Genomic DNA, 21,463 nt, shown 5'->3' with positions numbered 1-21,463 from the left:
GAAGTGAGAGAGAGAGAGAGAGAGAGAAACATCAGTGATGAGAGAATCATTGATTGACTGTCTCCTGCACACCCGCTCCTGTGGATTGAGCCTGCAACCCAGGCATGTGCCCTTGACCAAAATCAAACTCAGGACCTTTCAAATCCGTAGGCCTATGCTCTATCCACTGAGCTAAATCGGCTAGGGCCTGTCTTTTTATTTGTAAGTTTTCTTAGTACCTAGGATATTCAGACCAGAAGACAACTTACTATTGGCAGGTGCTTTTCTAGTGTCATTATGCATTTTAGGCTTTAGTTTCTCTTTTATCATTTATTCTTTCCCTTCTGGCTCAGAGAGCATCAAATCGTATTTAGACTCAGTTCTTTTTGGAATCCTCTACTTTCTTTGGGTTTTACTTATTCTGAAACTTCATAAAGGCTTTTGCTCTTCCTTTTATATTTGAATATGTATTTTTTGTTTCATATTTTATTTATTACTAAGCATGATTATACCAACAACAAAGGAGCTTTTAAAAGAGGAGAATGAAAATTCTTTTGGATAGAATTCAGCAAATGGATAAAAAGCCTTAAGATGTTTATATCCTTTAAAGTAGGATTTCAACTTCTAGGATTCGGCCCTAGAGAAATAATCAGTCCAAATCAAATGTGTGTGTGTGTGTGTGTGTGTGTGTGTGTGTGTGTGTGTGTGTACGTGTACGTGTATACGTGTATGTGTGCACATATTTTGCAAATTCATATTTATATTTATTTTTGTATGAGTCTGAGGAAGAATACCAACCAAACTTAAATGTGTCACAGGCAAGGAGAGAAAAAAGATAAGCTTGTGGGTATGAAGAGGGTAAATTTGGGGTTTTCTTTATAAACCTTAGTAGTGTTAGTCTTGTGACAGCAAGCATATTTTGCTTTTGCCATGATTTTCTAGAAACTATAAATTACTAAAATTTATGAAGAAGCAGAAACTCTGAGCATACAAATAATTATACAAGAAATTTGAAAGTTTGTTAAAGATTTGGCACTAAAAAGGTCACCATTAGGCACCAAAGGATTTTGTGTGTTCTTCAAATTACAGATAATCCCTTTTTAAATTAAGCTCTTTGGTCAATAGAAAAAGAGGAGAAGTGCCCTAATTAATTTTTAAAAAACCAGCCTAGCCCAGCTGGCGTGGCTCAGTGGTTGAGTGTTGACCTATGTACTAGGAGGTCACTGTTAGATTCCTGGTCGGGGCATATGCCTAGATTGCAGGCTTGATCCCCGGTGTGGGGTGTGCAGGAGGCAGCCGATCAATGATTCTCTCATCGTTGATGTTTCTGTCTCTCTCCCTCTCCCTTCCTCTCTGAAATTAATAAGTATATATTTTTAAAAAACAGCATAAATTTAATACCAAAATGTAATAAGGGTTGCTTACTCACAGACAAAACACTATAGAATGATTTTACCTTTGATTTATAAATGCAAACATTAAGAAAAATTAAATAAATCCAATAGTGCCTTAAAAAAGGACACCTTCTTACCAAGGGTTTATTTTAGGAGTGCAAAAGATGGTTCAGCATAAGAAAGCTATCAAACAGTTCATTATGTCAACATGTCATTGCATCATTAGATATGGAAAATATGCCAAGATTTAGTGCCATTTGCCAATAAAAAACTAAGCAAAATAGGAATATCATCATTTTTAATAGTTTGGTGAATGTTTATGATATGATCTTAAGGCGGAGGAAAGGTACAAAATGGTTTATATGGTGTGAGCCAAACTTCCTTCTCTGGTATGTTTGCATATATCCATTCAACAAATATTTATAGAGGAAGGCAGTGTACTAGCTGCTTATATCACTTGGTAAATGCATTTAGGTGCTGTGGTCTAGGTCAGCATTATCTAATAGAAGTAAAATGCAAGCTACATAACGTAATTTAAAATTTCTAGTGGCCACATAAAAAAGTTAAATGAAATGTGAACTTACAATTTAATAATATATTTTATTTATCCCAATATATCCAAAATATCATTTCAATATATAATCAATATAAAAATTATTAATAAGCTATTTTACATTTTTATATGAACTTTTCCAGATCTGGTATTTTATACTTAAGTGCATCTCAATTTGAATGTAAATTTTCCCTAGAAATACTTGGTCTGTATTTAGATGTCATAAAATTTACAGTTGAAAAAGTAAGTTCCATGTCCAAGTTGTTCTAAACATACTGAAAATTTAGTTGAAAAAGTAGGTTCTAAACCCAAGTTGTTCCAGATATACTAAAAAATTTCCAGTAGCTGTGTTGAGTACCAAAATAATCATTTTCCTATAATATTTTCACCTACACCAACGGGTTTAGTTCATCCCTTTTAAATGAATTGATTTGACTTTAAAGCAAAAGCATATCAGTTTCAAAACTGTGGCTGAGTTAAGGAAATTCACTAACCCATGTACCAACTTACTATTCTTAACATAGAATTCAAAGCAGTTTTGCATAAAATTTTAAAAAGTTCTAAATTTATCAATATCAGAAAAGCATTCTTTAAATTCTTTTGGTATTTTTGACAGCCAGTTTACAATTAAAATTTTCTGCATTTTGAGTTTTGTTAGAAAAATGATAATATTATTATTGATCTGTACTATGAAAAGGTTTAATTTCAATATCAGTTCTTATGAGGTCACAAATAAGCTTTCTTTCCATGGAACTTCACATTTAATTTGTTCATATCCAATGTGATCTAAGTGGAAAACATTGCCATTTTTTTTTAATAGGTTTTTTTAAAAAAATATATTTTACTGATTTTTTACAGAGAGGAAGGAAGAGAGATAGAGAGATAGAGACATCGATGAGAGAGAAACATCGATCAGCCGCCTCCTGCACACCCCCCCACTGGGGATGCGCCCGCAACCAAGGCACATGCCCCTGACCAGAATCAGTCCACAGGCCGACGCTCCATCCACTGAGCCAAACCGGTTTCGGCAACATTGCCATTTTTTATCTCTGATTATTGAATATTTGGCCAGCATTTTGTTCCAAGAAAATCTTGAAGTATTAATAGAATTGTCTATTCTAAATATAATTCCCTCAAAATGTGTTGGAAAAACACCACCATACAAGGTATACTATAGAAAAGGTATTGAAGTATTCTGTTTACTAGACTAGATATGCAATAATGTGTTTATTGGTATTTTACTTAGGATAAAAACTCAGTTCCTTTGCAGAGGTGAAAAAATGTATTTATTATTAAAGAACGGGGATTTTATTCTAAACTAGTTTCAACTTTATATGCAGAATTTCTGAGTACTTTTCATAGAATCAGATCAGTACATTAGCAGTAGATGATTATAATGTAGATGGCTTAATACCTTATTGTTATGGAATATAGGCAGTAATACAGTGCAGATGATTCATTTGAGCAGTGAAAGATAAAATGATTGTATGTCATGCTTTACTCCCATGCAATCAGTTGAGATAGTTATAGAATTATCTGTGCCATTTTCTTCCCCATCATCTTACAACTAAAGAATTCTAGAACACTAGGGAACTTGAGAATAATCCAGACTGTGAATTGTTTCTTATTTAAAACTTTTTCTTTTGAATTCAGATTTGCCTCTTGATACTGATCTAGAAAATGAAAAAACATCTAAGATCATATTGGCTGAGATGCTTGGTGACATGATCTGGGAGGACTTGTCTGAGTGTCTCATTAAAAACTGTTTGGTTTATTCTATCCCAACAAATAGCAGCAAATTACAGCAATATGAGGAGGTAAGAGCAGAGATATCACAGGAGGTTTTAAGAGATTAGGTTCTTACTGGTGTCACGTTTTTTTGTTTGTTTGTTTTGTTTTTTTAGATCTTTAGTTCTTTAGTAACATCTTTAAAAAAATTATTCATAAGGAATAGAAGCAAATTCCTCATAACTTCCTTTTTCACCTGGCTTTCTACCATTTGATTGGGAAGCACCTTCTTACTAAATGTATTTTCTTTAGTAAGATACTTTTGAAAAACAATTACCCTTGTATTTATACTTGTATCAGTTATAGTAGTTACTATGTGACACTCCTTTCTCGTTTCTTTTTAGTCTTTTCTTGAACACTAAAATAAGTATATTTATTTTAAAGGTCTTTGTACCCTAACCAAATAAAATCAGAAATTTCTATTGAAGATACTCTTCCTAATTAATTTAAGGCAGGAAAAAAAATGTATGATAGTTTTATTACTAGTAATTCTAAAACTTAAATGACCAGCTAGTCCTGTTCTTTTCATTGGATTTGAAATTTTAATATTGAAATGGAATATATGTATATAATTATTGTTTTTTTCTTGTATTTGTCAGATCATACAATCCACTGAAGAATTTGAAAATGCCTTGAAGGAGATGAGGTTTTTAAAAGGAGATACTACTGATTTGCTAAAATATGCCCGTAACATCAATTCTCATTTTGCTAATAAGAAGTGTCAGGATGTGATTGTGGCGGCTAGAAACTTAATGACCTCTGAAATTCACAACACTGTGAAGGTATTTGGGTTATGGTATATTACACAGTGTTCAGGAAGCAGCTCCTTTTTGAGATGAATATGGTAGACTAGAAGAGGGCATGACAGTTGCTGAGCTCATGGTGGGAGTTATTAATTTTCTGAATGTTCATTTTCTTACCTTTAAAGTGGTCCTAATATTTACCTCTTTCATAGGGTATTGTGAAGTCCAGATAAAGTAATGCACATGAAAGCGTTATATAAATTGAAAAAGTCTACATAAATGTAATGGATTACTATTGTTGAAATTAGATAATATGCCAACCTATAGGTTTTTCTCAACTTCATTACTTAATTTTTAGTACACAATTTTGTGACAGGTAGGCTTTATTTATGTCCAGAGATTACATTCTATTGTAAAAATGTTGGCTTCATCTTTTAGGCACTAGTTTTGAAGTTAAAATGTGAAAAAGATGTGAACTATATAAAGTGTAAATAAGTTATCTGCAAAGTTAATGGACTGATTACTTTGCATTGAGGGTGAGTTACTTCTTTGATCTTAGATATTTCTGTGTGTTCACTTCTGTTTTATTTTCTCTTCATACCTTACAAATATAAAGTAATATTTGGTAAATGTAAGGTATTATTAGTTTAAAACAACACATTGACTAAGGTAATCTCTTAATAGAAAATTGCTCAGCTATTTTTCTTCTATCACTGCAGGTACTCTACTCTTTTTCCCTCTATCCCTTCTGCCATATTCCATCGTCCTTGGGAGTAACCTGTTACTGTGTCCACTTTAGCTAGCCATTTGAGGGCATAGATAGTAGTAACACATTTTGAGGTAATTTTGGATTGTTAAGGGAGTTGAAATCTACGTATTACCAGGAATTGTGCTGTAGGTTTTTCTAACATAAATATCACTTGATTATGTCACTCTTTTGCACAAAACCAGTGGCTTCCCATCTTATGTGAAGAAAGACCCAGTATCCTTACAGTAGCTATAAGGCCTTACATGGTCTGGGCCCCCGTTGCCTCTCTAATTCCAGGTGCTACTGTATTGGGCTTCCATCATTGCTGTTCCCTGAATTTGCTACGACCACTGGTTGCAGAACCTTTGAGTCTCTTGTTCCCTTTGTTAGTAACAGTGTTACCACAAGTCATGCTACATGACTTGCGCCCTTTTCTGACCATGCTTTAATATTGTGACCTCTGCCCTGGCCAGTGTGGTTCAGTAAGTTAAAGGATTGTCCTGTGCACCAAAGGGTCATGGGTTCGATTCCCAGTCAGGGCACATACCCAGGTTGCAGGTTCAGTCTCCAGTCTGGATGGGCATGGGAGGCAACCAATCAATGTTTCTTTCTCACATTAATGTTTCTCTCTCCCTCTCCCTTCCTGTCCAAAATCAATAAAAACATATCCTTGGGTAAGGATTAACCTTTTGCACTCGAATGTCGAGTGTGACTCAACACGGTTAGCATCGGTAACAGCTCTTTTTATACTCTTTGAATGTATCAATAATTTGAAATATAAAAAAGTCCAAATAAATAAGTTTGTATGAAAAGAAACTCCAGTTTTTTATTCTACTGCCGCGCTTTGTAAAATCTGGGGTATTTAAAAAGTTAAATCCCGAGTAGAAGAAAGGAATAAAGAAAAAAGCAAGCGAGTGCAAAGGGTTAAAAAGTAATCTTCCTACTCTAGAAAATAAGTTCCATAAGGGGAGGGTTTTTTCCTTACTGTGTATGTCCAGCACCAAGAAAATACCTGGTGCATACCACTATATACCTAGTATTCATTAAGGATTTGGTAAATGAATTAATATATATCTCACTTGCCTCTGTTATAACTCCTTGATGTAAATAGGATTGTTACTGTATTGCTCTGTGACTCTGAGCTAAATATTTTAACCTTGTTAGACCTCATTTCTCTTTTCAGTAACATGACAAAATTGAACTAGATAATGTGTAAGCTTCTTATTCAACTAATTCTTACTTTCTATAAAACTACATTTTTTTTTTTTTTTTTTTCTGAGTGCCCAAATCCTAATACGTAGCTTCTTCTAGATCAGGGTTTCTCAACATGGCACTGTTGATATTTGGGACAAGATAATTCTTTGCTGTTGAGGAGTTGGCCTGTAGGAAGTTTAGTGGCATCCCTAATCTCTGTTCACAGATGCCACTAGCAAATTTCCTGTTGTGATAACTAAAAATGTCTCCAGACATTGCCAGATGTTCCCTGGGAGGCAAAATTCTTCTTAGTTAAGAACATCTGCTATAGATTCTAACCTGGTTCTTTTTCTTGGCATGAAGGCCCTGGAATTAGATACTTTAAACTGCCCAGCTTTAAAAGCTCATCTTCCTTTTTTCATAAATCATTTTAATTTCATTTGCCTTTCATAGTCTTCATCTAAATTTTCTCTAAAACAACTCCCTATGTGTACCCACTATTTTCGCAAAACATCTAAAGTTGTGTTTTGTTGTTGTTTTGATTTTACATTTTAACCTGACAGGTGTCATATTAGATCTTATATTCTTCCATCTTGAGGTTCCCTCACTCTCCTCATGAAGTCACTGTTTTGAGTTGTGTATTCTGGGTCCACTAGTTTTCAGACAAACATTAGCATTTTTCTAATCATCTCTATAATTATATGTTTTCTTCTGCATTCTAATGTTAGCCATAATTTTGACTAATAGGTCCCTGACATTTTTATTCTTATATAAACTTCATAACAGCACTGTGAAGTAGATACTATTCCTTTTACAGATTTGGAAGGCAAGTGTGATGACTTAAACATTTTTATCAGACTGAACTTTTTCTGTCATACATTTTCTATAGCGGTCCAGTATATGAAGAGCAGAGCTGCTGCTCTTGTAATGGGATTAGGGAATCTGCTGCTTCTACATGCTTAATCTCTCCTTTTTTTGACCCCTAGGGCATCTTTAAGCAGCAAGGTTTGAAAATCATATTGCAGTACAATTTTTCTTTCTTGTACAATGAGAAAATTGAAGTCCAGAGAGGTTAAATGACTTTGTCAAAAGTTAGGGTAAAAAATATCACTGATGTGTCCAGATTAACAGCCTAGTATTCTTCTTTTTAGTCTTGACTACGTCTGGGAATTTTCATTCATATAAGTGTTAGAGAGGCTTCATTGGTTTTGTATTTTCACCAAATTAGTGCACAGAAGAATTGGAAGAATTGTAGTAAATAGTAAAAAGAATTGCTTATTTCTGGTGACATGCTCTCAACTTAGAGCAGTCATTAAAATACTGCCATGTAGAGGAAGGGAGAGAAGAGAGAGTGAGAAGCAAAGATGTGAGAGAGAAACATCAATCAGTTGCCTCCTGCACATGCCCCGACTGGGTATCAAACCTGAAACCTAGGTATACGCCCTGATCAGGAATTGAACCTGCAACCTTTTGGTGCATGGGACAACATTCAACCAACTGAACCACGTGGCCAGGGCTGTACTCAAATTTTTCTATTACCCTATAAAGCCTTAGCTTTATCATCATATCTTATTCTTCACTGTATGCTTACACTTGAATTATTCTGAGGATAGTGCTTTTTCTGTTTCTATGTTGAATCTTAGATTATTCCTGACTCTAAGATAAGTGTGCCTGACTTACCCACCCCTGATGAGGATGACAAGCTACAAATACAGAAAATGTCCACAACTCAGTGCAATGAAATGGTGAATTTACAGCCTGAAAATACATTGGACCAACATTCCTTTTCTTTGCCCACTTGTCGTGTTAGTGAATCTGTGAAGAAATTAATGGAACTTGCCTATCAGACTTTACTAGAGGCAACAACCAGTAGTGATCAATGGTAAGAGTTCTGAGTTGTGTGAACATGGCAATGACTTAGTTAAATGTGTATCTAAACTGATATTTATTTTTATTTATTTTTTTTTTTTAAAATATATTTTATTGATTTTTTACAGAGAGGAAGAGAGAGGGATAGAGAGTTAGAAACATCGATCAGCTGCCTCTTGCACACCCCCTACTGGGGATGTGCCCGCAACCAAGGTACATGCCCTTGACCGGAATCGAACCTGGGACCCTTGAGTCCGCAGGCCGACGCTCTATCCACTGAGCCAAACCGGTCTCGGCTAAACTGATATTTATTAAGAAAATTAGCTTGAATCTTATGAGTTTTCTTTCTTTTTTTTTTTAATCCTCAGCTGAGGATATTTTTTCCTTTGATTTTTTTTTTTTTTTTTTAGACAGAGTGGAAGGAAGAGGGACAGAGAGAGAGAGAAAGAGAGAGAAAGAGAGAGAGAGAGAGAGAGAAACATTGATTGGTCGCCTCACGAATGCGCCCCAACCCAGCAGGGGATTGAACCTGCAACTGAGGTATGTGAACCCATGACCCTTCTTTCCACAGGCCAACTAAGGAAAACCGGCCAGGGCTCTTTTGGATTTTCTTATCCCATTAGTTAATTAACCCTTTGCACTCGCTTGCTTTTTTCTCGATTCCTTTATTCTAATGCTAACCGTGTTGAGTCACACTGGACATCCGAGTGCAAAAGGTTAACCCTTTGCACTCGCTTGCTTTTTTCTCGATTCCTTTATTCTACTCAGGATTTAATTTTTTAAATACCCCAGATTTTACAAAGCACAGCAGTAGAATAAAAAACTGGAGTTTCTTTTCATACAAACTTATTTGGATTTTTTTATATTTCAAATTATTGATACATTCAAAGAGTATAAAAAGAGCTACTACCGATGCTAACCGTGTCTAGTCACACTCGACATCCGAGTGCAAAAGGTTAATATATTTTTTCTAAAAAATAGTGCAGCACACAGATGTATATTAACAGTTAACTTGTCTTTTCAATAACATCTTATAGCAAGGTGTAAGAATAGAAATGTGTATGGATCACCTAATGGTTTTCCTTGATGTTAAAAATTGTTAATTATTTTTAATAGAAAGCTCCTTAATTTTTATTTAATTTTAATTTCTTTATTTGAATTGAATGATATTACATCAGAAAGCATGTGTAAGGAATATAGAAAGCTACCTGGAAAATTATTAATACGCAAATGTTTATTATTATTGGTAGGAGTGGTAATAGTGATATCATCTATTCCTGCCTGCTCTAGCCCCTTAGTTTAACATTTATGTTACCTTTTGAAATCTAGGCCCTAGTTAATTTACATTTTAAACGTTTATTTTCTAAAGGGATAATAGTTTGTTGGGTACCCAAAGAAAGAAAAGAATGGAATGTATCAAAAATCACCCTTTCAGGATGATTTCTTCTAATGTGCATTGTATACAGGGTACCCCAAACTCTGTTCCGCGTATATTGTATCTCTTTTTGTAAGCTTTTTCCTACTCCTAGACAAAATTGAAGAGAAAATGATAGGCTGTAGCCCAAGTTGATTGCAGAACAGAATTACAAAAGCCTCTTCAGTATGTATCTATACGTAGCAGTTTTTTACTTCTGGTCCTCATAGAAAACACCTTTATTAGTTAGGGCTGGACTTAATCATACTGCATCTTCAGATTGGCTTCCAGAGTTTCAGTTTTTACCTCCACATTCAAACAAACCTCTTTATTCTATTCTGCTCTAGAAAGAACAGGTTTACCAAGATACTTCCATGATTTTAATGAATCATTATATTCACTAGTCCTTTCAGTTTTAATTCCTTTGGCAAAATAAATATGTGAGAATACAGAACACCCAAATATATATATTTTTATTGATTTCTGAGAAGAAGGGAGAGGGATAGAAACATCAATGATGAGAATCATTGATCAGCTGCCTCCTGCACACCCCCTACTGGGGATCAAGCCTGCAATTTGGGCACGAGCCCTTGACAGGATAGAGCATCTGCCTGGGTTCAAAATTATTAATTGAACCCAGGCAGATGCTCTATCCACTGAGCAAAACTAGCTAGGGCGACCCAACAATATTTTTGTATACTGAATGTCTATGGCCATTCTTTCACTAAAAGAAATAGTTTTTAACAGGACAAATAAAATCACAACTACACTGCAATAACTCACTTTTCTATTATTAAACCTCAAAGAACATATGAAGCAAAAATAAAATAAAATAATTAGGTATCATAGTAATCAAGTAGCAACAGTATTTGGGGGTTTAATAACCGTAACTTATTTTTCTAAACATTTGTGGCATTCCTGTGACTTATTCAAGGTACATAGTTTAAGATACTCTTACATAGAAGTAAGTGCAGAAATCTTATATTTGCCCTTTCTGAGTGCATTTTAATAATAATCTTTAGGTATTCTAAGGCCAGATATAAAGGGCAAAAAAACAACAACCTTGAGGTTAGATTCTATTCTAGAAATGTTGATTCATCTCCTTGCATTGGGGTAAGAAGGAGAAAAGGTGAAAGCTGAAAGTCAGACTGATTCTAAAAGAACCAAGTGAATGCCTTATTGATGTCTTGCCCTTTGCTGAGTGCATCAGTGAGTAGGTAACATTTGCTTGAGGCTTAGCTCCATTTGTTACTGAAGGGATACTCTGGGTCCTGGCAGAAAACAAACAAACTGGTAAATGGAAAAAGGCTTTGGGTTGAATGCTGCAATTCTTAAAATTATTAAGAGATCCAGGTTTTTAGGACTGCAGTCTAGTTAGCAAATACTGGCTGAGAGTGTATTTTCATCTAGATGAGTGGTGTTTTCAGCAGTGACCAAGGCAGGTATTCGCTCAAATTGTCATTTTAGCTGATGACTCTCACTTAAGGTACACTTGGTTTGATTTTTTTTCTATTTCCAACATATCCTTATGCATTTCTATTGAAACTGTTTTCCTCTTAGTGCTGTTCAACTTTTCTACTCAGTGAGGAATATCTTCCATTTGTTTCATGATGTTGTACCAACATATCATAAGTAAGTACCACTGTATCTCATTTCTGTATAGTATTGTATGTCTAAAATGTTTGTAAGTCAGTTAAAACCAGTAATCTTATTTCCCACCAAAGATATTTTGGTTACTAAAATTTTTACAATGAAATGCAGTAAACCATTTAAAATACATGTTTAAAGGACACAGGCCATTTATTAATAAGTTACATTGTAATCTTGCAATATAATGGGTGATGCAAATTTAAAAACTCGAAAAAACTTTACCCTGTTTTTGATGGTAGATGAGAACTGCCTCACTTTACTTGGTTACAAAACAAAAGGCCACCACTCCACATTGCTATCTAGTAAACATACTACATTTTCTCTTGGCTTTGTAGACTTAATACCACAAGGGGTTGCCATTTAACTGTCAAATAATCAGCTACTTTTTCTAGCTATTTTAGGCTATATTTACTTAATGTCGTGGACTTTTTAAGTTTCTTTTAATATTAATCTGAAAAGTTATTCATAACTTTAAGCCTCCAAGAGCTCTCTCTGTTATCCAGATTAAGTGTTTTGGATATCTTTTATGAAAGTTTTAAATATTACGTCAGCACAGTTATTCATTAGTTGAGGACTCCTGGTTTCAAAGAACAAAATTAGTTTATTTGTAGTATTTTTAGTTCAGATTTTTGAATATTGAAATGCTTTTAAGTGGGTACACCTGTTGTTTTTGTTATAAAAGAAAACATTTAGTGTGAACCTTATTATTTTTAGTTATATTTTCTTCGCTGTGTTTTAAAATTTTTATTTCACTGTCTACTTAGTCAAGTAAAGGAAAAGAGAAAACATCTCTGGTCAGCTGATAGCCATGTTTTTTGAGTTTCAGAGACAGTTGGTTTAGGAGTCCATGCTTAGAAACATTTTGCACACTACTGTGAAGTTAGATTTACTTCCGTATGATCTTGGAACTTTGTGCTGGACCTATGGTTTACAAATTTGAGTGTACATCAGAATTACCAAGAAGACTCGTTATAATATAGATTTCTTAATACCGTGCCCAAGATTTCTTGATTCAGTAGGACTGAAATAAGGGCTGGAATTAATTTCCACGTCATGCTGATGTTGCTTGTCAGGGGACCACACTTTGAGAACCACTGTGTTAGATGAGGGTTCTCAGCTTTGGCAGTATTTTAGAATCACTTATGAAACTTTTAAGAATATGTATATTTACCTAGGTCCTATCCCAAGAGATTTTGATTCACAAGTCTGGTTTAAGACCCACACATCTGTGGTTTTTTAAAGCCCTATAAATTGTTCTGATGTGTAGCCCAAAATAAGGACAACTGTCTTAGATTGTTAGTTTCTGACTTTGTATAGTTAGCCTGACATTAATAAAATCAGCAAACTAGGAAGTGTTAGTTGAGAGACTGCTGAAGGATATATAGCAGAAATACAAAACAAGATCTCTTCCCAGGCTGGGTAGGGAGACTAATATGTGTGGAAGATTTAGAGCAGTGGTTTTTGATTTTGTATGAAAATTAAGATTACCTGGGAAGGTTTAAAACATAAATTCCCTAGCTTCATTCAGAGATTGTAATTTAATTTGTATGGGATTGAAGTCTATATATATGTGTGTGTGTGTGTGTGTGTGTGTGTGTGTGTGTATATATATATGCTTAGAAACATTTTAAATATATTTTTATTGATTTCAGAGAGGAAGGGAGGAGAGATAAAAACATCAATGATGAGAGAGAATCATTGATCGGCTGCCTCTTGCACACCCCACACTGGGGATTGAGCCCACAACCTGGACTTGTGCCCTGACCAGGATTTGAACCGTGATCTGGTTCATAGGTCAACACTTAACCACTGAGCCATGCCCGCCAGGTTAAATATCTATATATTTTAAATTTCACAGGTGACTAATCTGTAGCCAGTTTTGAAAACTAGTGAATTAGAAAATAGTTAAGTGCTTCAGTATATAAATAAAATGGGAATTTGGAGAAAGAGGAAGTAAGTCTGTGTTTCCACAGACTGATCAGTGTTAAATTTCAAGGGATTTATTATGTATAGCTATGCTAGGTTTCCAATACAAAAAGTTGACACAGGGAAACATCTTAATTCCCCTATTCTTTCTTGTTTGTTATTTACTGGGATAGTTTTGTAGGATAAGGTCACACTTAGGCAGAACAACTTCTCTCTGATTATAAGTGGGATGATGAGATTATATCTTATGTTCAGCATTTATACAGCAGACAATGATTAAAACCTAGAAAGAGTTAAACTTCAATAACTGGTGATTTCTTTCTTTTTCTACCTTCTCTCCTTAACTAGGGAGAATCTTCAAAAACTTCCCCAATTGGCTGCCATTCATCATAACAACTGTATGTATATTGCTCATCACTTGCTGACCCTCGGGCATCAGTTCAGATTACGTCTTGCCCCCGTTCTTTGCGATGGCACTACTACTTTTGTGGATCTTGTACCTGGCTTCAGGAGACTTGGTAACTGATGCCTTAAATTCAGTAAAGCACATTGATTATGCAGCTTCTCGGCCTGGTATCTTTGTAATTTATGAATGAGGCAATTAGAAATTAGGTGGTGGTCCTGAGCTATGTTGGAAAGTAGGTGGGCATTTAATTTGCAAGTATTCCTAGTTATTTAATTTTATAAAGTGAATGTACCCTTTGTGGAAGCATTACTTTTTCTTGACATGATTTCATGATACATTAGAGTTCCAAACTGCATTGCTAATGTGCAGTGAATTCACCAAATCAGAGTTATATCAGTAGAATGACAAATAGTAAGATTTGTATTGTGACAGTTCTGTTAGCGTTGTTGGTAAGAGCTTGCTAATGTCAGTGCTTGTTATTTTGCAAAACCTCAAGATAGCTCCCTCTTCTTCTACCTCCCTTAGCTTTACTTGGGATTATTAAAAAAAATCAAAAGAAATGAAATGTGGGATAAATCAATAATTTTGCTAATATGACAGCCTAAGAAAGGCAGAGACTCTGTATTATTCATTTAGCTTTTCAATTCCTGATGTTCCTTCGGTGTTATAGATCTTTCAGAAAATAAGTAGCTGCTTCTATGTAAGTTATTTTTCTCATCTGACTCTGAACAAGCTATTGGGAAAGACTTATTATCCTGAGGATGGGTTTGGAGGAGCTGGCTAATGTATTAGAAATGACTGTCTCTAGTAACCTTAGGGCAGCTTCATGCTTGTTTGCTAGATAATAAGCAAGTGTTTTCAAGTAAGCAGAGCAGATCCATAGTGCATGCTTCTCTCCTCTTCCACCGTAGTTTTGTAGTGTGTAATTGAACAACTGTTAGAATTCTTTATTCTCATTTCTCATTATAGGGACAGAATGTTTTTTGGCCCAAATGCGGGCACAGAAAGGAGAACTTCTTGAAAGATTATCAAGTGCGAGAAACTTTTCAAACATGGATGATGAAGAGAACTATTATGCAGCAAGTAAAGCAGTCCGTCAGGTGGGAGGCTGTTGTTAGCTCTGGAATTTATTTTTTATCTTTAGATGTCCCCCTTGTTTTTAAACACCAAAAACTATGTAACAGATAGCTCAGTTGATTCCACACAGCCCTCATTGGACAATCTGGATACCTTTTACAGTCATACTTATGATCGTTCCCTTCTGCCGCCCCGCCCCCCCCTCCCCCCCAAGTCAACAGGAAGCTACCTTCCCATCAACTCATCATGTGACAAGTTTTAAGTCTGTCAAAGCAAATACTTAACGCATGAACTTGGGTTTGGGAAATTTGAAATATTAGCTTTCATCTTAATGCCCCTCTTTCCTATGTGATTTATTTTTTAGTGTCATTTTCCTGTCCTCAGGATAAGTGTTTTTCATCTAGCAGGAATATCACTAAGGTTTAATATTCAAGAAGCACATATTCTTGGTTACTTTACCTCACCTTTATATGCTGCCTCTTCTCTCATAAACACACAAATGATAAATGTAAATCTGGAAAGAAGTTACAGCAATCTTTCTTTTATGTAAATAGCTGTATTCTTCTGACAGGTACTGCACCAACTAAAGAGACTTGGAATTGTGTGGCAGGATGTCCTGCCAGTGAACATATATTGCAAGGCTATGGGGACTTTACTCAATACAGCAATTTCTGAGATTATTGGCAGAATCACTGCCCTGGAGGTAAGAGCTGTTAGATGCCTCACCAGACTTGACATGCACTTCTTGTCCTAGATTGTCACTTTACTAGGACTGTGTTATTGAAGTCTCATTTTTTGTCAACACAGATGGTAGAAGAAATTGTTCATGTTTTATATCTAATTCATAGTTGTTGTTTTTTTTAGTTTTATCTTAATTCTTTTTTTGCTCTAGAGACTTGCTAATCCCTCTCTTTTATAGCCATATATGAAGGTAGGATTACACTACTTTTCCATCTAGCATCGGCGTAAATTATGAATGAGAAGGATGGAAACAGTAGTCCCGAGATGGGCTGTAAAGTATGAAGTCATGTATATTTAATTTTCAAATAAATTAAATAATTTAATTTAGTAAAGTGAGATGCAATTGGGATTATATGTGTGACCCTACAAAAGTTGCCTGGACTCTGCTATCTCATGCCTCTAAAGCATAAATGGACTTAAACCTTGTTTGTAATAACATGCCCTGCTTTGCAGCAAGCTGTGCTACATCCTGCTGGAGAAATGGGCTTTTTCATGCAGGCAAACTAAATTACTAACAATCTGTTGAAACATATTTTGTGTCACTCTAGCTGTAGGAGTATTGTCAAAGAACTGATGAAATCTAGTGTGCAGTAAGAGGTGCTAAATTGGTTGGAAAACATATTGCTGTTAGCTGACTGCTTGGACAACATGCACCAAAGATCTGCCCTTTCCTTACTACTAAGCTGGCCCAATTCTATTTTGTTGTGTTCCATTTGTGCAAAACCAGGACATCTCTACTGAAGATGGTGATAGATTGTATTCCTTGTGCAAAACAGTGATGGATGAAGGACCCCAAGTATTTGCACCTCTCTCTGAAGAAAGCAAGAACAAGAAATATCAAGAAGAGGTTCCAGTCTATGTGCCAAAATGGATGCCATTCAAAGAACTGATGATGATGTTACAGGCCAGCCTGCAAGAAATTGGGGATCGGTGGGTAGAATGATCTTTTCACAGTTTCAAGGAGTAATAGTGCCATTGAGAGCAGTGCTTCCTTTCCCTTCCTTCTTTCCTGCTTCCCTCCCTCCCTCCCTCCCTCCCTCCCTCCCTCCCTCCCTCCCTTCCCCTCTCTCTCTCTCCCTCCCCCCCCCTCCCTCGCTCCCTTTCTTTCTCTTTCTCTCTTTCTTTGCATGGGGAGATTATTTTATGTACTTAATTTTTTTAAATTTCTGTTAACATAATAATATTAGTTTCAGGTGTACAACATAGTAATTAGATATTTGTATAAGTTACAAAGTGATCTTCCCAATAAGTCTAGAACCCATCTGATACCATATATAGTTATTATAATACTAGAGGCCCAGTGCACGAAATGCATGCACTTGGGGGGGGGGGAGGGTGTGTGTGTCCCTCAGCCTGGCCTGCGCCCTCTCGCAGTCTGGGACCCCTTGCTCCTTACCGCCCGCCTGCTTGCTGCTCCTTAAGTGCTGCTGCAGAGGCTCCCGCCACCACTGCTGTGCTCGCCAGTGGTGAGCCTGGCTTCTGGCTAAGCGGTGCTCCCCCTGTGGGAGCGCACTGACCACTAGGGGGCAGCTCCTGCATTGAGCGTCTGTCCCCTGATGGTCAGTGTATGTCATAGTGACCAATCATTCCGCTGTTCAGTTGATTTGCATATTAGGTTTTTATTATATAGGATTATTCTCTATTTCTTAATGTTACCCAGGAAAGAACTTCCTATTGAATAGCAGTAGTTGGGACCTTTGCATTATCTATCATATTGTGGATCTCATTATCACTTTTTCATATTTGTTAACATAAAGACTTCTTGTTTCATATAATTGTGGTCTTGAACATGTTGCTTTGAAATACTGAACAAATGATCTTGGATTTGTAAGAAGTACACCTTCTCACACCTATATGGAAATTGTTGCCCATTTTAACCAACAGTGAATGCATTTTAACATTGGCTTTGACACTTTTACAGAGAAGTGACTTTTATTTGTATTATTCAACCTCAAACCATTATTTAATTGACCAGCAGTTTTTCTGCAGGAAGTACAGTAGGGTTAGAGATTAAGCACTGTACACATAGAAAAGACTCACTTTTTCTTAATATAGTAGATGATGTTTCCTCTCACCACATCAGTTAACATTGCTGTCCCAGTGTTTGTATGCTGTCTATATCATATCACACTGAATGTGCGGAGGGCATCGATACCGCACAAAACAGAATAGGTGTGGGTTAGTTACACATCCATGGATGCTTTTATTATTGACTTGGTAGATTATTAACCAGTATGCATACCTTGCTCAGGGAGCTCCCTGAATAGCCTTAAAAGTCCATCTCTATCCCCATAGCTACTTGCTTATCTGTTTTAGCTTTGTTTATTATAGATCCCCAATTATATTAGACGTAGATGGGTCTGAATTGTTCTCAGCAAATATTGTCTTTTCTAAAACAATGTAAATGAGATTTCTATTTGTAAAAAATCATATCAAAATACTTCTAACTTGTATTTAGTACAAAATTTGTTTTATTTATTTGTTATTTACAAGTCCTTAGTGGGTAATAAATATCTTTAGGTAAGACTCCAGAGGGTAGCATATAAGAATTTTTCTTTTGCTGTTCAAGGGCCCTCTTACAGCCTAAGAATGATCATTAATTCCTTGTTCTGAAAAAAATTATAATACTTTCACATCTTAGCTTCCTTTTCTTTCTGCCTAGGAAGATTTTTTTTTTCTTCCAGAGAGAAATTTCAGTAAATATATGAATAATATCTAATTGAGAATTTTTATTTTTTTTACCTTCTGTGGTATAGTTTAAACATTTTAGAATTATAAAATATACATATGAAAGAGTACAGTATATATAACATATACTCATGGTTTAAGGAAAAGGAGTAAAATAAATGTTCACGTACCTATTACCCAACTTAAGGAAAACATTACCAGTGCCTTTGAAGACTCCTGTATTCCTTTCCAAGTGCTCCCCACCAGAGGTAACCACTATCTTGAATTTTGTGTAATTTCCTGGCCTTTCTTTATAGCTTTACTACATTTGCACATATCCCTAAACAACATATAGTTTTCCACATTTGCACATATCCCTAAACAATATGAAGTTTAGAACTTTCTATAAGTGGAATCTCCTATAATTTGCTTCTTTATATTTTTTATATTTATTCACAATGGTGTGCATAGCTGCAGTTCATTTTCACTGCTGTATCATATTCCATTATACAGATATTTTGTAATTTATTTATGTTGTTACTTCACATTTACGCCAGTATTTGGTATTATCAGACTTTAAAAATTGTTTCTAATTGGTGTGAATTTTGCTTATTGTCGTTGTAATTTACATTTCCTTAAATTCTAATGATGTTGAGCATCTTTTTATTGATCATTCATGTTTTTCCTATTGTAAAATGCCTGTTCATATTTTTTGCCCTTTATTCTAATGGGTTGTTTGTGGTTTCATTATTGACTTATGGGAGTTCTCTATGTATTTTTTATACCAGTTCTTTCTAAATGGAAATTTGTTGCCTGTGATTCACTTTTTAAAGTAGTTACAGATCCTAATCCTATCTAATAAGAGTAATATGCAAATTGACCATCACACCAACAAACAAGATGGCTGCCCCCATGTGGTCAAAGATGGCCGCCTCCATGTGGACACAAGATGGCCACCACAAGATGGCCAGCAGAGGAGAGCAATTGGGGGTGATCAGGCCTGCAGGGGAGGGCAATTGGGGGCAACCTGGCCGGCAGGGGAGGGCAGTTAGGGGCAATCGGACTGGCAGGGGAGCAGTTAGGCGTCGATCAGGCTGGCAGGCAGAAGCATTTAAGGGCAATCAGGCAGGCAGGTGAGTGGTTGGGAGCCAGCAGTCCTGGATTGTGAGAGAGATGTCCGACTGCCCATTGGGATCCGGCCTAAACGGGCAGTCAGACATCCCTCGAGGGGTCCCAGATTGGAGACGGTGCAGGCTGGACTGAGGGACTCCCCCTCCTTCCCATGCACGAATTTCATGCACCGGGCCTCTAGTACTCTATATAAACATATGAGGTTGTGGTCATAATTGTCAAGTTCCAACAGGGCTTAGTGAGTATAGAATAAGGGAGAATAGTCTTATCTTCCTAACTTGGTCTCTTTATCTGTCTGTGCTGATACTAAAATGCAGCCAAGAAGCCAAAGAGGTCAAAGAGAGTGAGTGGTAGATCCATAAAGAAGGGGAAGGATGCCAGGATTTGTTTTATTTCTATTAAAACAAGCATTTGGGATCAAAACAGCATTTTTTAAATCTTGCTTATACTTCAGGGACATAATAGGAAAAATAATTTTATCTTTTATTTTGCAGGTGGGCAGATGGAAAAGGACCCTTGGCAGCTGCATTCTCTTCCAGTGAAGTAAAAGCTTTAATTCGTGCCTTGTTCCAGAATACAGAAAGAAGAGCAGCTGCTCTTGCTAAGATTAAATAAGCACCATTCCTAAGAAAGCCATGTCTTGACTATGTGGATTCCTCTCTTGGCATAATTACTTCTTTAAAGACTTCGTGGAACACCCATTGGTTTGGGTGAACCAATATGTAATGGAAGAACCTGGCCTCCGATCAGGGAATCCAGGAGATTCCAAGGGTCAGGGTACAGAATTTGTGAGCAAATGGGAGATGTATTTTGGGAGGTAGGGGAACATATTTGGCCTTGTAGGAATTAAGAAGACTTCCTTTAAAACTTCTTTCCAATAAATAATACTTTGAAGGGGAGTGTCTTTAATAACATGGGAACTTTGACAAAAGAGACCAAATTTTCTTATCTTTTCTGCTATTCTTTTACTGACATTTATGATCCTCACAGAGGGCTCACTGACTTTTTTTTTTTAATATATTTTATTGATTTTTTACAGAGAGGAAGGGAGAGGAATAGAAAGTTAGAAACACTGATGAGAGAGAAACATCAATCAGCTGCCTCCTGCACACACCCTGCTGGGGATGTGCCCGCAACCAGGATACATGCCCTTGACCGCACTCGAACTTGGGACCACAGGCCGACGCTCTATCCACTGAGCCAAACCGGCCAGGGCTCTCACTGACTTTTTATCCTCTTTCTTCGTAACACTATCTGATAATTTCTCAGAATCCTTAGGACTTTTAGTATAAATTTTTTGCTATTTTAACTAAATTCTATTTTAAAGATATTTTTTATTTGACAATTATAGTTGACATACAATATTATATTAGCTTTAGGAGTACAACATAGTAATTAGACATTTACATATCTTACAAAGTAATCTTCCCTATACGTTTAGTACCCATCTGACCCTTTACATCATTATTACAATATTGACAATATTTCCCTATGCTATACTTTACATCTTCTTGACTAATTTTATAACTGGCACTTCTTACTTCTGAATCCTTCAGCTTTCAACTCATCTCCCCATCCTCCCTCTCATCTGGCAATCATCAATTAGTTCTCTGTATCTATTAGTTTGTTTCTGTTTTGTTGATACATTTATTGTGTGTTTTTTAGATTCCACATGTAAGTGAAATTACATTGTACTTGTCTTTCTCTTTCCGACTTATGTCACTTAGCATAATACCCTCTAGGTCTATCCATGATGTAAATGGCAAGATTTAATTCTTCTTTATGGTTGAGTAATGTTCCGTTGTATAAACATACTACAGCTTCTTTATTCTCCTATCAGTGGATACTTAAGGTGCTTCCCTATCTTGGCAAATGTAAATAATGCTGCAGTGAACATGGTGCGTATGTCTTTGAAATGAATTAATGTTTTGGGTTTCTTTGGACAAATACTCAGAAGTAGAATTTCTGGGTCATATGGTCATTCTGTTTTTAAATTTTTTGAGGAATCTCCATACTGTTTCATAGTGGCTGCACCAATCTCCAATCCCACCAACAGTGAGGGTTTCCCTTTTCTCCACATTCTTACCAGCACTTGTTTGGTGATTTATTGATGATAGCCATTCTGATAGGTGTGAGGTAATATCTCATTGTGGCTATAATTTGCATTTTTCTGATGATTAGTA

The 21,463-nt window shown here is 36.0% G+C and overlaps 1 protein-coding gene across 1 annotated transcript in view; it reads left to right on the top strand.

The window, feature by feature from the left end:
• ZW10 (zw10 kinetochore protein) overlaps positions 1-20,174 on the top strand; it is a 33,854-nt gene extending 13,680 nt beyond the window's left edge. Inside the window, exons 8-16 of the mRNA XM_008150182.3 lie at positions 3,580-3,743; positions 4,314-4,496; positions 8,043-8,281; positions 11,243-11,314; positions 13,607-13,776; positions 14,634-14,764; positions 15,313-15,444; positions 16,210-16,412; positions 19,775-20,174. Of these exons, the coding sequence (XP_008148404.2) occupies positions 3,580-3,743; positions 4,314-4,496; positions 8,043-8,281; positions 11,243-11,314; positions 13,607-13,776; positions 14,634-14,764; positions 15,313-15,444; positions 16,210-16,412; positions 19,775-19,895 (1,415 nt within the window). The 3' untranslated portion in view covers positions 19,896-20,174. The remainder of the gene's footprint in view (positions 1-3,579; positions 3,744-4,313; positions 4,497-8,042; positions 8,282-11,242; positions 11,315-13,606; positions 13,777-14,633; positions 14,765-15,312; positions 15,445-16,209; positions 16,413-19,774) is intronic.
• Positions 20,175-21,463: the final 1,289 nt, after the last annotated feature.

Source organism: Eptesicus fuscus, chromosome 13, assembly GCF_027574615.1.
Source record: "Eptesicus fuscus isolate TK198812 chromosome 13, DD_ASM_mEF_20220401, whole genome shotgun sequence".
Lineage (NCBI taxonomy): Eukaryota > Metazoa > Chordata > Mammalia > Chiroptera > Vespertilionidae > Eptesicus > Eptesicus fuscus.
The sequence above is the reverse complement of the archived record's forward strand: the minus strand, read 5'-3'. Positions and strand labels throughout refer to the sequence as shown.